Source organism: Elgaria multicarinata, chromosome 7 (genome assembly GCF_023053635.1).
Source record: "Elgaria multicarinata webbii isolate HBS135686 ecotype San Diego chromosome 7, rElgMul1.1.pri, whole genome shotgun sequence".
In the NCBI taxonomy this organism is placed as follows: Eukaryota; Metazoa; Chordata; class Lepidosauria; order Squamata; family Anguidae; genus Elgaria; species Elgaria multicarinata.
This window is the reverse complement of record NC_086177.1, coordinates 62650001-62665997: the sequence shown is the minus strand read 5'-3', so window position 1 is coordinate 62665997 and position 15997 is coordinate 62650001. Positions and strand designations below refer to the sequence as shown.

The 15997-nt window shown below is 41.8% G+C and overlaps 1 protein-coding gene across 1 annotated transcript in view; it reads left to right on the top strand.

Annotated features, from left to right (window-relative positions):
• Positions 1-15997, top strand: part of CCDC178 (coiled-coil domain containing 178) — a 173472-nt gene that overhangs the window by 43389 nt on the left and 114086 nt on the right. The window contains exons 15-16 of the mRNA XM_063130693.1: positions 3431-3576; positions 8345-8504. Of these exons, the coding sequence (XP_062986763.1) occupies positions 3431-3576; positions 8345-8504 (306 nt within the window). The remainder of the gene's footprint in view (positions 1-3430; positions 3577-8344; positions 8505-15997) is intronic.

Here is a 15997-nt window from a genome sequence, read left to right as displayed (position 1 = left end):
TAAGATGGGCATTCAGCTCCTATGCAATTTCTTTTTGATTCGTTTGGAGAGACTTGAAGGCTGACAGTGCAGTCATATGCAGAATTAAACCCCATGATCTATTTCAAACTGGGCTATTATAGGGGGGCAGGGATTTGATCAGGTCATTAATGTGATTTCCACATGCCTTGTATCCAGATCACCTGTTTCTAGGCCTATTTAGCATAATTTGATATTATCCTGTGAGATGTAATAGATAAAGTGCTGCATGTTGACTTTGAAGGTTTGTATCGAAAGCCCTGCTCAGTCCTGAAACTCATTGGTGATCTTGGGCCGGTCTGCGTGGAGCTGTAATTGAAGACAGTTCAGAATCTTCAGTGGTTGTAAACTGCCATGACTCAATTGTTGATATGTTTAAGCTGTGTTTCTCATTTAACCTTGAGACAAACCCTGATGCAGCTAAACAGTGCCATCTAGAGCGTCTGAAATCTGGGATCCCTATTATGAAACCTGAAACTGCATACCTTCTGGTTTTTGTCTCTGAACATGTGTCCAGAAGCTCTTTCATCCAATGCTGTAGCTAGTTGGAACTAGCCAGCTCTTTTATAATGTACGGACACAGCATAAACCAGGTGGACCTTGTCTCTAAATAATTTCTGACTGGCTGATTAGACCCCTGACATCAGAGATGGAGTTTATCATCCTGTTGGGCAAACAACAGTCCCATCTCCACTTAGGGGCCATCTGTTACTGATCTCAGATTCCCAGAAATATGACATATCACAGACTTTGCTCTCAGTCTGGGTCTTTCTAGAACCATCTAATCAAGAAGCCAAAAATGTGTTTCTCAGACCATCCTCTCTGCAAAAAAGCATAGGTTCTGAAATCTAAATTTCTACTCAAGTAGGGTAACTAGTAGCTACCTAAGTTAGATTGATTTTTTTAAAAAAATTGGAATTGTGTGTGTGTTGGTTGCCTTCCCATGTTCTTCCCTTTCTTTTCTTTTTTCACCCCCATATAAAATCCTTTTTATATCTGGACATTTGGCAGCATTGATTGAAAGGAGAATTTCTCAGTCAAATCTTTCTCACCAGCAAGGCTTGTGTTCTTATCGTATTCCACAAGGTTTATTAACTTCTGTGACCCCTGGGCTTTAAGAAAGTAAATCTAAAAGACCTTTCTTCTCCACCCACCCCCCAAGCTGGTCTGAAGGGAGGGGTCCTTGGCAGAAGGGCTCACTAACTCCCCCAGCAGCTGAACAGGCTATAGTGTGTCAGGTGGTTAATTTGACAGCTAGTAGCATATCATAATTATTGGGGTGGGTTGTGGGAGGAGCCTTGTGAAGAAGGGGATCCATCTGTAGGGAACATCATCCCACTTCCTCTATAACACCTATTTAAAAACATCTGCACTGGATGCTAATCAAAGCCCAATTCAAGGTTTCATCTTTTAAACCGTAAGTGACTCTTGCCCTGATTACCTCTGGGAACCTCACTTCCCATTTGAATCACTTGACAATTGAGATCTTCCAGTGAGGCTTCACTGAAAGTTTCATCTAATGTGGAGGCTGTTAGTTTCCGCAAGAAGCAGAATTGTTTCTGATGCAGGCCCGGAATTAGGAATGTCCTCTCTTAGGAGATTTGTGTAGCTTATTCTTCCTGAAAGCAAGTTAAGCCTTTTCTTTTCTGCATTTCCTTTCTGATGTGCATGTGTTAGGTTGCTTATAGTCTGTTTTTTATGTTGAGGTGTTAATAAATGGTTTTTAATATTTTAAAATGTGAATTGTTTGGGGAGTTTTTCTTGGTATTTGCCTCTATTTAAAATATTTTACTTTTTACTCCAACCCAGCCTTCCCAAACCTGATGCCTTCCAACCTGCATCAGCTCCCACCAGCACGGTCAATGGTCACGGATAATGGGGGCTGTAGTTCAAAACATCTTGTGGGCACTAGGTTGGGGAAGGCTACTCTAATCCATTTCACAAAGTTGTTATGAGTATGGGGAAAGCTCCAGGGCTTGCATCCAGATTTAGGCAGGTACAGTGGGGCTGGTTGAAGCATATTTACCTGCCCCATTGACCCCAGGGCAGTCCTTCCAGTGCCCCCAAAATATTACACCAAGGGTTGGGGGCCCTTGCTCAATGAGTAGGGTGTGATACAGGGGGAAGGGGGAACCCTGAAAATTGAGTGGTGGAACCTTTTGTGAATGGAACCCTTCAATCCACAGAAGTCAGCTCCTGGATCCATCCCTTAGAGAAAGGGAAAGATATAAATGGAATGAAACAGATGAAAGAGCAAAGAATGGAATTACAAAGTAGCAGGAATGACTGGAACAGGGAAACAACTGCACAATCTACATGTCTGATTCGGTTAGCCAATTCTTCCTGTGCTCCATCAACAGGAACAGGAACTCTGCATTGAATGAATTAGGCACTAGACTGCTTCTTTAATTAGACTCTTGTCCCAAGGTCCAGATTCTTTTCTTGTTATCAGACTCACCAATAATTCAGGGGCTACATTTTAACCCATGATTCATTGCACTAATAAATTGATTAAAATTTCAGCCTTAATAAATCCACCCTGTGCCAGAGATGCATGTGCAGTGCAGTACTTTATCTACACACTGCTATGCTCTGGTATCGGCTTGCGTGCCTGGCCACCCAATAGATGGCACTGTCAGCTCTGACATTGTCACTCTCTATTTTGGCAGGGATGGGGAAGCCTGAATCCAAGCCCCCTTTCCTTCTTCCCCACTATCCAGATGGGGAAGGATTGGAAAGGGGATATGGATTTATTTTCTCTTTCTCCCCAAGCAGGCAACTGCTGTTGTGGCAATGGACAGTACTGACCATCTGTTTGGCACTGTGCATATGCTCCCAGTCTAGTTCCTGAAACTAGATGTGCAGCACTCTTTGATATATGTGGTTTCTGATCCAAGGATTGTCTGTGCAACAAGGCTAGGGATGAGCCAGGAAAATGAACAATCCTGAATTTGTGGCAGAACTGAAATTTGAACTAGCAGCTTCACATGTTGCACCCTAAACCACTCTACTTCACCAACAGTAGCCATGATTTATTTAATAGCATAAGCAACATGCGGAGTAGTCTATTGCCTACATGAGAACATGTTTGAAGAAAGCACAGATGTTAATGAGAAAGGGGTATTGGGCAATGTGCGAATGTTTAAAAACACATATTTTTGAATTATCTTAGGTTTCTGGTAGTCTATTGACAAAGCACATTTGAGAATAGTAACTTTGATGTATAAGTCTGTGCTCTGCAGAAATGGTGTTATTCCACTTGCACTAAACGTTTCAACTGCACTTCTGAAAACAATTCTATTTCTTGGGTATGCAATTTCACGCATCGTTGCACATAACTGTGCACTTAAAACACAATATCGGGATATCTTGCCTGGCAAACTTCACAAGTATATATTTTTTTAATTTTCAGGAGAAATATTTAGATATTTCGAGCCAGCTGGCTAAAGTCAATGAAGATATTGCAAAATTTCAAAAGGAAATTGCTAAACTAAATAACTTAAGTGAAGGAAAGCAAAAACAGCTGGATACCACAGAGAAACATGTAGCAGAGTTGAGGTAAGAGCCTCCATTCCTATAAACAATGGATGGCATCCCACTGCCATTCTTCTGCTGATGGAAGGTGTCCATCAGTAGAAAAGGGAGGGGGTATTTTGGGGTAATTCTCCCTCTCCTCTGTGCTACCTCCCACTCTGTTCTGAAGGATTCCCCAGCCTGCCAGAGCACACTGGGGTGGGGGCTTGGCTGCTGGAGAAAAAGGGAATACCTGAAAATTGCCCTCTCCCCATTTCACAGATGAATGCCTTCCATCGGTGAAGGGACAGCAGTTGGATACCACTGAAAAATATAGAATTTTGTATTATCTTCACCATATCTTATATAAGAATACGGTAATTTAAGGCCTTTTATTCAAGATCTATCAGACAGATTTTGCTCATTTTTAAAAAACTGAAGCTTGAGCAGTGTACATACAGAATGTTTTGAAACTTTAAAAAAGTTCAAAGCTTGAGCTCTGGGCAGCTTGGGAAGGGAGAAGGGAGAGGGATGAGGCAAAAGGGAGGCTAATGCATATGCCCTGCACTGTGACACAGTGGGTGTATTCACGTGTAATAATGCTTACTACAGGCACAGAATGTTGGGAAAGGGGCTGAAGAAAGTCAGTTGGTCATAGAGTAGGAGGAAGGGAAGCTGAGGAGAAAGAGCTGAAACGACACCAGATGGAGAAGAGAGAGAGAGAGAGAAACTTATATCACATGTTTTCAACCTCAAACGTCAAGAAATGGTAAACAATCTTTTTCAACAAGAACAAGAGAAACGGGCAAACCTTCTCAGACTACTAGCCCCCATGGCAATATGGGATTTGCAGTAGTTATTTGAAGGAAACTCAGTATTTATCCATTCATAAGGAGATGGAAGTGCTGCATGGTGCCTTCCTGAATGTAAATGCTAGTAGTCCTGCATCTAAAAGCATCCTAAGAAGGAGATCCTTGCAACTATAAAATGGGCAATCTGTTTCCAAATCCTGGAAAAACAAGCAAGCTTAGAATCTTTTTCAATGGGACATTTCAAAATTTCCCCACATTTAGCCAGAAACATTTCCAAATATCCTTGAGCAACTGATGCTTGAGGATCATAGGTGGCAAAAAAATTCCCTAGTCTCCCAAACCACTTCCAGTGCTTAGGACTGCACCAGGGAAGATTCTATGTAATCTTTTATAAGGAACCAACAAGGGTGGGGGAAGTATTTCTTGTAAAACTAGGTACACATACCAGTAGGCTTTGCTGCTATTAACAGAACACAATGTTGTGATATTTTGAACCCTCTTTTTCTATTTTTCTTTTAATAAGTTGCTTAAGCTTCTTTGTGGTCTCTGTGCAGGCACACATTGTGAACAAATAGGTATTTCCTTCATGGTCTTTAATAGCCTATTACACTAGTATTGCCTGCCTGTGTTCTTACTTGCCTCCCACCAGCTATACCTATATATTTGCAAATAAATAGATATCACAAAAACACCATAAGTCCCAGGACCCTATGTTCACGCAGAAATTTAGCATGTAAATCTGTCTTAGAACTTCTAACCGCTTGGAGAAGAGGGGAGTGCGAAACAATAACTTTAAAAAAGAAAGATTTCAAATGCTTACAGGGAAACTCAGAGCATCATCAGACGAGTGTTTTATAGCACACTCGTTACTCATGGATTTTTGCAGGTCCCTCTCACAACGCCATTCGCCTCTTGCGCACTTCCCGCTGGTTTCCCGCTCCTTCTTGCCATTTTTTTGTAGTAAAATAGTCCAAACAAAATGCGGCTCTTTTGAGTTATAACAAAATTGGTCGCCATTTCCTGCCATGTGCAGAGAAGTTTCGCTATAAAACGCCCACTAGAGGGCACTGTCCCACTACACTGAATGGGCCACATGGTTGTAGCTTGTTTCCCCTTTCTCTCCTGTGTGATTCTTCTTGTCCCTGCGGCAGAAGAGCAGCAGGAAGCAAGAGCTACGGTATGGTAAGGAAATGCGATTCCCACCACCACCACCACCCGTCTGATGACCCCCTTAGGCTGCAGTCCTAAGTACACTTATAAGGGAGTGTGTGTGTTTTAAACAACAGTTTTAATGGTTAGCCAACTTAGACAAACCCTGATTAAATAGATGTTGCAGCGTCCAATAGAGAGTATGCTTAATGAGATTACTTTGTGAGCAAACTTGTTTTAGGATTGCAGTAATAGAAGAATACTACCCATATGTTGCTATCAGGGCTGTCCCAAAACATTTTGCTGCCTGAGGCAGAATAACAAATGGCACCTCTCATGCGTCTGTCAGTGTTTATACCCAAGGCTGACCACGTTGTCTTTGCACCTGAAAATCCCACAGGCGCCTTTTCCATTCATAATCAATGAAGCAACTATTTGCTCCCCTTTCATGACATCCAGTTTGCTGCCTTTTCATGACACACCACCTCACTCTTCCTACTCAAGGAGAAAAAACCCACCTGTGATACCACCATTAGACCAGAAAGGGGAGAGGGGCAAAAGGAAAGAAAAAGAGATAATGGTTCTACCTGATCACTAACAAGCATATCTGCCTGAGGGAACAGGACTCTTTTTGCAATGAAAGCTGCCCCTACAGTGGCTCTTCCGGTCTCAAGAAGGGAAGATTGCGTTAGTAGGACTGCTTCCCTCTGTAGAAGAGTTGAACGGAACCGTCGTGAGCCTTCTCATTCACCTCCTCTCTCCCACACCCACTCTCCTGCCTTCAAACTCTCATCACCCTCTTAGTAGGTCAAGCCAAGAAGCCACCCACCTCTTGGTCAAGGGTTGGCAGCCAGGCAGCTCTGCATACCCACCAGGCCTCTGCTGATAAAGCAGGCTGAGCAGCCACCATGCCGCAGCTGCCATGGTCTCTCAGGCAGGTGGGCGGTTGGGGTGTGTCACATGGCTCAGTTTTTTCCCTTGCGCTGCCCCGCCTCTTTTTCTCCTGCTAGGCCAATTGGAAGGTGACAGGACAGGGAGAGCAGCACAGAAGCCTGGCAGCAGGAACAAATGAGAGAGGGGAGCGAAGCACCCTTAGCCTCCCCCCTCTCCTGATACAGTAACGACATCTACCTAGGGTACCCTCTTAGACTATGGCACAATGACTGCTTGCCAGCTACTGCCATGTTTCAATGAAAGAAAAAGCCAGTGGCTGCTTTATAGGACTTCTTCAAACAAGTGATTTGTAGCACACTCGTGACTGGCCACTCATGGATGTTCCCAGGCCATTTTGACAATGCCGTGAGCCTCCTACATTTCTCCCGCTCAATTTCCCAGTTTTAACGTTAAAAAATAAGCCTCAGAAAACCTGGCTCTTCTGAAATGTGTCAGAATTTGTCGGGATTTCCTGCTGCGTGCAGTCAAAGTTGCACTATAAACCACCCACTAGAGGGTGCTGTCACATTGAACTGTATGGCCACGTGGCTGCTGCTTTCCCCCATATAATTTCAGCTCATTTCAAATGTGGAAGAGAAGCAGGAAGCAGAGCAACCGTAAGGAAATGTGATTTCTCCCTGTCTGAAAGCCCTCATAGACAGCAAGCAAGGTGCCTAGCCTTCTTTTGCAGAGTGAGATGGGATGGCAAGCAGTAGTGAACAGGCAAGTGGTGGCTAATCAGGCAGCAAGGAATGGCGGGCAGGCAGAGGGCACAGATCTGCCGCTGCCTCCTGATCCATCACCTGAGAAAAGGGTCTCATGCTGGCTCATGAGAGGGGCGGCCTTGACTGCTGTGCCTTGAATTTCCTTAGCTCTAGTGTGATACCTTTTCCTGAAAGGTTCTACATCCCTGATATTTGTATCAAAAATACTTCAAGATGCAGCTTTTAAAAGACTTCAAGTTGTGTTTGACATTGATTAGATTAATTATAAATACAAAAGTCTTATTTAATCAGCTGGAGGACATACTAGAGGAGTCCTGTGGCATTTAAAAGACTGGCAAGTATATTGTTATATGAGTTTTTGCAATAAAAGCCTTCCTCAAATTCATGAAGTGGACAATGAAGGTGTTGTACATGCACATAATTTCACATTGTGCATTGCTCCATTGTCATCTTCATGCATCTGACGAAGCAGTCTCTTACATACTAACATTCACACCGCAATAGTTCATTAGCTTTGAAGGACATTTTATTGTTTTTGCCCAACTCCCCATAATATTTTAAAGCTCCTTGAAAAATGTACTACCCAAACCTAATTGGAGTTAAGGTGCATCAATAGTAAGCTTGACATCTGGCAAGAAGAACTTCTGTTTTTTAACACTGCACAACTTTGTGCATCCGTCTCCTCTAATACAGTGGTAGTGCACTTGCTTTGAATGTGGAAGGCCCTGGGTTCAATACTGATACCCCCAGCTAAAAGACGTTTGGTAGCAAGGCTGGAAAAGAGTCAGACTCAGAAGCCTCTGCCCATCTGAGGAGTACTGGGCTAGATGGACCACCTGTCCGACTCAGTTTAAAGCGGCTTCCTATGTTTTATGTTTCTATGAGCGATCTAGTTCTTCTGTGTAAGATTTATTGAGCCATTTGCCCTTCAGCAGCACCCCCTGCCAAACCCCAAATTGCTTTTTAAACTCCTCTGAGTTTAAAAATCAGTTTGCGGTTCGGCAGGGGGAGCTGCTGAAGAAGAAATGGCCCGATAAACCCCAGCCAGACGTGTACATTGTCCCTTGCGCACATATAAAACATCTCACTAGACCACAGCCTCGATGTTTCTGCAAGATCAGTCTGCCTAGCAATTCCATATAATATTTTATGCTGGTAATGATATTTCTCTCTCTCATTCTCTCTCTTTTAAAGGGAAAAGTATGCTAGAATAAAGGCAAAGGAGGAGAATGCTCAGAGATTAGTTGATTTTCTCCATGATCGGCTGGACTATGTTGAAAAAAAAGTAAAGACAGACGGCAGAGTATTTGAAGGGCTGCTGTGGGACAGACAGAAAGCTCTGAAAATTAAGAAGGTCTGTGTTACTTGAACTATGTTTGTTTGCTTGTTTGCTTGCTTGCTTGCTTGCTTGAAAAACTCAGCGCACATTTAGTTAAACATCACTGCCCTGGGTTGAATATTTCAGCCAAGGTAGGGATATCCAAATGAAGACCGATTACACCCTCATTCTGCCTGGGGAGACGGCCTGCAGCAAAATATCCTGCAAGACGCTGTGGATTTCCAGGGCAGGCCCTGAAAATCAGTTAATAATTCCAGCAACTGGTTCCAGCTTTATTCACAAGAATGAAACAAGTGTCTTTGGGGGGGAAAGATCTTGTTATTGGTGATGCAATTTTTGCAGCTTGGAAGTTTTACACCTCATTCTCTTACAGCGCAATCCTGTGTAGGTCTACTCAGAAATAATTCCCAGTGAGTTCAATGGAACTTTCCCCCAAGTAGGTGTGTATAGGATTGCAGTTTTAAGCTTTCACTCTGGAATGTTAAGCATCTATTTTAGAAGACATGAATGAGTGGGTTTTTTCAGATGGCTCTGACTCTCCTATGACTAACTAAATAGATTCAAATTGCAACCTGCACCCAGTAAACATACACCAGCAGTAATTGCTTTCTGTTTCTTGCCAATACCTTTCCAGTGAAAGGCTCCAAATTCACTTAACGTGTGTCCAATCAAATGGGGGTATTGGTAGGTCAGGTTTAAGAACCTGACACACATAAGGTCCCATTGCGCCAATTGCACATCAGTGTGAAGCTGATGAGCAACTATGCAAAAAAAACACTAACACAAACTTGGCCTTAGATTGTTTATTGATTGAATAAGCAGTTGTGGTGGTGTCATTGAAGAGGGCTTTAATATAAGCATGGAGACTACTGGGGATGCATGCTCAGTCCCTGCTCCCTCCATTTCTGCCGTCCTCATGAACATGGAAACTCTGCAAGGCTGTTCTAACTGCTTATGGCTGAATACAGTTGCAGTGCTCCATGTGACTGAGAACATTGACAATCCAGGCTGCTGGGCTGTGTCTGTGTTTGTGTGAGTTTTGGTGGTGCGGCGGTGTTCACTGACCTTTTCTTGTAGGCTGCCTTGAAAAACATTTGATTGAAAGGCAGGATCTAAAACTTCTAAATAAATGATCAGGATCCAAGCCTATATATTTGGATAACAGCTGTGGTATCAACTGAAGTAGTGTAATGGTGATCGTCATTCTGTATTTTTTAATGTCTTATACACCTGTATTTGTGGAATCCCATATGCTACTAAATGTATGTTGTTTTTTATTGATTTGCATGTATATTATATTTTAATATGTCGCTTTGTGCCAATGTTACTGGGAAAGATTAATTACTAGTAGTCATTTCACTCCAAACCAGTAATCAGAGCTGAGTGGATTGCAACATCTGTCAGATGGATACTAGCAAGGCAGCATTGTCGTCATGCTACTTTGAAAAATCTTACTGATCAAAATCGGCTGGACATGGTAAAAGGTTGATGGTATCCGTTGCTGCTTGATTATGGTCATATAATTTCTGTGAAATGGTGGACATGTGGTCAAAGCAATTGCGGAAGTGGGCTTCATTCATAAATAAACATGTCTGGCCTAGTGCCTCAATGTAGTGGTTGAGTGGCTGCAAGATGTCTAAACAACTTCAGATGAAATGTTGTTGTGGAGGAGCAGTCATTAGATATGCTTATATTGGTGTCAGTAAAGAGTTTCCCCACTGGTCACACCAGTTAGTAGAGAGGGGACTGTCGGAAGCTGCTGCTAGCATGTGTCTTGGCTCTTGACACTTCTTTGTCTGTCATTTGAGTAATTTTCTCGGTAGGCTCCTTTGGTACAGGCCATGGTGGATAGTCCTGCTTTCAGCTGAGCTACAATATAGATATAATACCTGTTATTTTTATAATGTTATTTATAATTGTTATCAAAATATAACACTGAAGGGATAGCAAACTAACAAGGATACCCTGTATGCCATGGCACTACTATCCACGAACAATGCTTGAGGGCGTAAACCCCTCCACTTGTTTTTCCTCACCTTGATTCAGAAGGAAAGGCTGATTTTTATGAGACTTCATGTAATAATTTCTTTCTTTCTAGATTATGATGTAAAGAGAACCTCAGTAGCTATTCTTCAGATGCTTCCTTATTCTGTTTCTCCTGGCTCTAAGAAACCTATTATTCTATGAGATTGTACTAGAGATCATTCTGCAGACCAGTATGGAAATGGTAACATGAATTTGCCAAAGTTATTCTTCATTTTGATGAAGCATGACTTTTCTTAATTTAAGTGGCATATAAAGTATATTTTATTTCCTGAAGCATTTGAATCTTATCTGACATTCAGTTGTTTCACCGTCACTATTGCTCATCTTTCAGTGAATTCTGTGTCATCAAAGTGTACAGTGGTAACTTTATGCTACGTATGCAAAGTATAGAGCCATCCCCCTACTTTTATGCAGTCCTTGAAATATTTTCCATCAAGAATTTAGATGGACACAACCATTAAAGAAACTACTACTACTACTACTTCTTCTTCTTCTTCTTCTTCTTCTTCTTCTTCTTCTTCTTCTTCTTCTTCTTATTATTATTATTATTATTATTATTATTATTTGCATTTAGAGGCTCTATATCAGAGCCACATAAGGTATCAGTAATTCCTGCTCACTTTTCTCTGAACAGACTATGAGCCTTCTACTGGAAGAGGGAAAGAGTAGGAACCCAAAGGGGACATTAGCTTTGGAGAATTATGGTGTCCTGGGGGAGGGCCACTGTGGTGTCTTTGTAGCCCTCAGTTGATTCTTTCTTACAATTATCCACTTACTAGCTTTTGTAATAGCAGTATTTGACTGAAATATCCTTCATGTGTCCTTAGGCAACAACCTTTTTCAGAGTTTTCAACAGCAAAGTTCCTAATGAGAGAGTGGCAATGTGAAATGTTAGGTTGGGGTACTATTGGGGAAAGTATGGCTGAACTGTAGGAATTAAAATTATTGTATTTTACTAGGTTTCAGACTTATTTAGGTTTTGTTGATTTTTTATTTTTTATGGAGCAATAGGACAGGGGTATCTTTTAAAAAATGCAGAGATCCACTGTTTCCTACAGGCGATTTGTATGTGCAGGGTAAGGGTAACAAATCGTTGGGCTATAAAATTGTCTTTAATTAGTTGACTCAGTGACTTCCAACAGTGTGCTACACTGGTATGTGGGGAGTCCCATGCTACAAGATCGACTTTGAATTGTGCTCCTTGCTCCTGGGTAGGCTTAGTGTTATAGCAAATGTGAGTTACATGATGTCCTGTGGGGAGTGCTGGCAGCATTACCCAAATAGCCACCCCACTGTCTTATTTTATTGGCTTACCGGAAAGCGATACACCTACCCTCCTAAGGTATATGGGTGCCATGATGGTAATAACACTTAGTTAGAATGAGAATAAAAGTGAACTAATGGGAAAGAGAGTGGGAATTATAAAACATGCACATTTGTCTTTATCTACACTGAAAGGCAAGTCATATGATAAAAGTAGTGCAACCACTGCTGTAAATACTGGTTGACTGGGTGAATAATACTGTAATACTTGCACACAGAGGATGAAAAATAAATTATAGTGAATATAGCAACTAGAAGCAGAAATTGTTCTCCAAGACTGCGAAGAAAACATATTTACATAACTTTTTAACTTGTAGTCTTGCAGTAGTATTGATTTTTTTTGCCTTCTGGAAATATATTAGTTTCTGAAAAATGCCTTTCATGAATATTGGTTTAGAAGCAGGTGGGAGAAATATACTCTTTGTGTAATAAATATTGCATTTCCTAATTTCTCAGCAGCAAAATGCATCTTGTGAAAGTGTACGTTTGAATAAGTTTGAAAAATATTCTTTGAAATGAGCACATTTCGAGCATTTGAAAAAGATTCAGAATTTTGTGAACAGAGTTTTGCTCCCATGAATGGATTTTTGCTGATTCCACCACCCTGCACACACACCCCTTGGCCACCTGAAAATCTGTTTGTGAAGGTTAAAGGATCCTCTGGAATAGTGAGGGAGGCTGCAGGGAAGAGGGAATTGGTAAATATTACCTCCCCACTTTCATTCATGGGTAGCCTCAGCTGTATTTCATCCCCTTCCATAAAAGAAGCACGTCTTCAGGGCTTCTTCAGTTTGTGAATGGACTGTGCCAGGTCCATCCCATATTTTAGATAACTCCCTGATTTAAGAAATTTAAAAGAACTGAATTTGTATCCATTAATGTATTTAAAAGAAGAAATCAACTTTAAAATATGTTTTTGTCGACATAGTCTTTAATCTGTGTAAATGGTGTTTTCTGGAGTTCATTCCAGAAAAGGACCTTTGAAACTAGTATAGATGAGCTTCACCATATAACCGCGAGGAACAGAAACATAATAGCATGGTTAGACTAGTAGGTGTACTTGCAGTGAGTAATGAATGACTGCCAAAGCAGGGATCGGTGCTTTACAATGAGTAGAGAGCTTGTCATCATGCTGCTTCTAAATATGTGAAAGAATATTAGCAGTTGTGTGAGCACCTGTTCTTGTAGTGCAGCAATCCAATGGATTCTGTGCTCATCATGAACCCATAAGCCCAGTTTATGATTTGATAGAACTGTGTCAATTTGTCTTTCTTCTAGAATAATCCGTCTTTCATGTAGAACTGGGGTGAGCATCTTCCAGGGGTTGGGTGTTGCATTGGTCTGCTTGGAACCTTGCGGGGACCACACCATTTCTGGTAGGAAACAAGACACATGGAGAGCACATGCCTTGTTTCCCAGCAGAATCAAGCTTCTGGCAGCTGTCGGGAGTCCCAGTCTGCAGAGAAACCAGATGTGTTAAGGAAGCCATCCCCATGTGCACTGGTTCTCTGCAGAATCAATTACTACTGGGGATTTTGGTAGTAATAGCAGCAATGGCAGTGGCCACACAAATGGCCATTCCGGGTTGCCTGTGGGTTGGGTGTGTGTCCCGCCTCTGTTTTAGAACCATTGACTTCCCACCAAATCTCATGTTATTATTTTCCATGAAACCATAAGGTGAGCCAGCCACGTCCTAAACCAGTGGATAGGTGTTTTTCAGGTGTAGATTTTTCCTATATCTTTGTTAATTGTTTGTAAACTGAGTGCACTTTATAATATCTTGTAAAGAAGTCTTACTTTTGTTGACATGAAAAACATGAAAATGTACAACATGATCAGGATTCTACATCATGGGGGGGGGCGGAGCCTTTGCACTCCCCTTATATTGTTCTCCCCTGAAGTATGGTTGATGGGGACATGACCAAGGGGGCCTTTACTCCCCCTCCATGTGATTCTTAATTGTATGAATCGAACACCTGAATACAGGTGAGGCAGTTAGGATATGGGTAGATTTCCCAGCCTTTCAATGCACAAATGGATTCAAATCTGTGTTATAGGTAATGAGAATGGAATTAGGGTTCTTGTAGCACAATCCTATGCATGTTTACTTGGAAGTCAGACTTACTGAGTTCAGTGGGACTTGGGAATAAGTGTCCATAGGACTGCAGCTGTAGTAATCCTGGGTTCATAGACATAAAGTACAATGATATGAACTTGTATATGTGGCAACCAATGCAATTCTCTAAGAATTATCTTTATTTTGACAATTTAAAAATTAAGACTCGCGAGAAATACATTTTTTTCAAAAAATAAATGTTTCTGAAAATGACATCACATTATCCTTCTACCTCACCTCTTTTTCACACTAGACGACATGAGGTTTATTTACTACATTTATTGGTTACCTTTCATAAAAAGCTCAAGGTGACTGACAGAAATAATACATGACATAATTAAAATGTGAAATACATTTTTTAAAAGTATCAGACAGAAAAGAACAATAGCATTATTAAAACCAGAATCAATTTTAAAACTGTGACAAATTAAACTGGAAATGCTTTTTAAAAATAGAAAAAACTCTTTTTCACCGCCTCCAGTGAAGCTCCAGGATCTTCCTTCCATGAGAGGAATAGTTCCTTTCACAGAAAGTCCCTCCACCTGATTTTTGGGGACCCCCCGACATACACACTACAGCTCATTCCATTCAGCAGGGTGTCCTGACTCTCTGAGTGGTATTTTCAGGGTGCTGAAGGGGATGCCATGGGAAGGAGGGAACGGGGAAGTCCACTTCTGCCAGCACAGTTGATCCAGCTTAAATTTGGATCCAACCCAAGATGAAGACTGACACGCCTTTCTTGGGAGTCTGTTCCTCTGTGTGCCCTCACTGAGAATGCTCTGCTTATCTCATCTCTTTAACAGTGGTACACAGAAAAATGTTTTGTTTACGGATCTGAGAAACCTGAGGGGAGTATTTATTTATTTATTTAATACATTTTTATACCGCCCAATAGTCAAAGCTTTCTGGGCAGTTCACAAAAATTAAAACCATGAAGAGCACAAAAACAAATATCTGAACTTATCCATGTAGCAAAACATCATTGAAGTCTTTTCCTGTTGATTGTTTTGTCATGTTTAGTAGAACCTGGTGAGGCTAGATATTAGGGCAAGTAAGAATGGGAGAAAGTTCTGCTCTAATTTCACATCTCATGACAAACTTTACCAAGCAGGTAGCAAGTACAATTATCTTTTTTGTTGTTGTTATTTCTTCACATGGGAACCCCACCCACAGCCTTCAGGTTTTAGTTGTCCTCACAAGAACCTGCTGCCAGTGGAGTGGAAAGCAATGGAATGGAAATCTTCGTAATTCCCACTGCCCATTGCCAGTGAACTGTGTTAAGATGGGAGGAGGTGAAAAATGGGGATATTGAACTTCCAGAAATCAAACAATATACTGACAGGTCATTGTAATAGAATCAGTATTATCCGCTTTTCTTTTATCAATGCAACAAAGGGCACCATCAGGTTTATTGCAAGAATGGCTTCAACTTATTGTACATCACGTGTAGAACTATCGGCCTTGGATTGGGAGGAGCTGCTCTCTCCAGTGCTGATTCCTGGAGTTTGGACTTGGCCCATTCCTCCCAGTGCTGGTTAGGCTTCCTCCATGCACTTCTCACTGGCCCCAATGGAGACAGTGAGAGGCATGCAGAGGAGGCATCCAGCTTGATTGGTGCTAATAGGAACTATTACTCCTTTTGCCATCTGAGTCCATTCGTACATGGCTTGCTGTCCAATTATGATATCAAGCACCACGCAAAACAGGGGACTCAATCAGTGCTGGGAGGAGCATCTGCCAACAGTCCCTTTCTTGGGGCCTCTCATGAGCATGGAGAAATTGGAAATGGATGGTAGGTGGAGCGATATCATTCGTGGGCATGGCCATAGTCATCGTCCAGCCTACGGAGAGTCTGAGGGTGGCAATCTGGTCCCCGTTTCCAACCATGTTCTGCACCCCTGCTGTACATGATAGCTGAATCTTGGGGAGTAAGGGATAATAATAATTGCCTGCCATCTTAGACATTATGGGTGACATGGGCATGCCACCAAATCACCATCCCCCTCTCTTCTGTAATATGTAG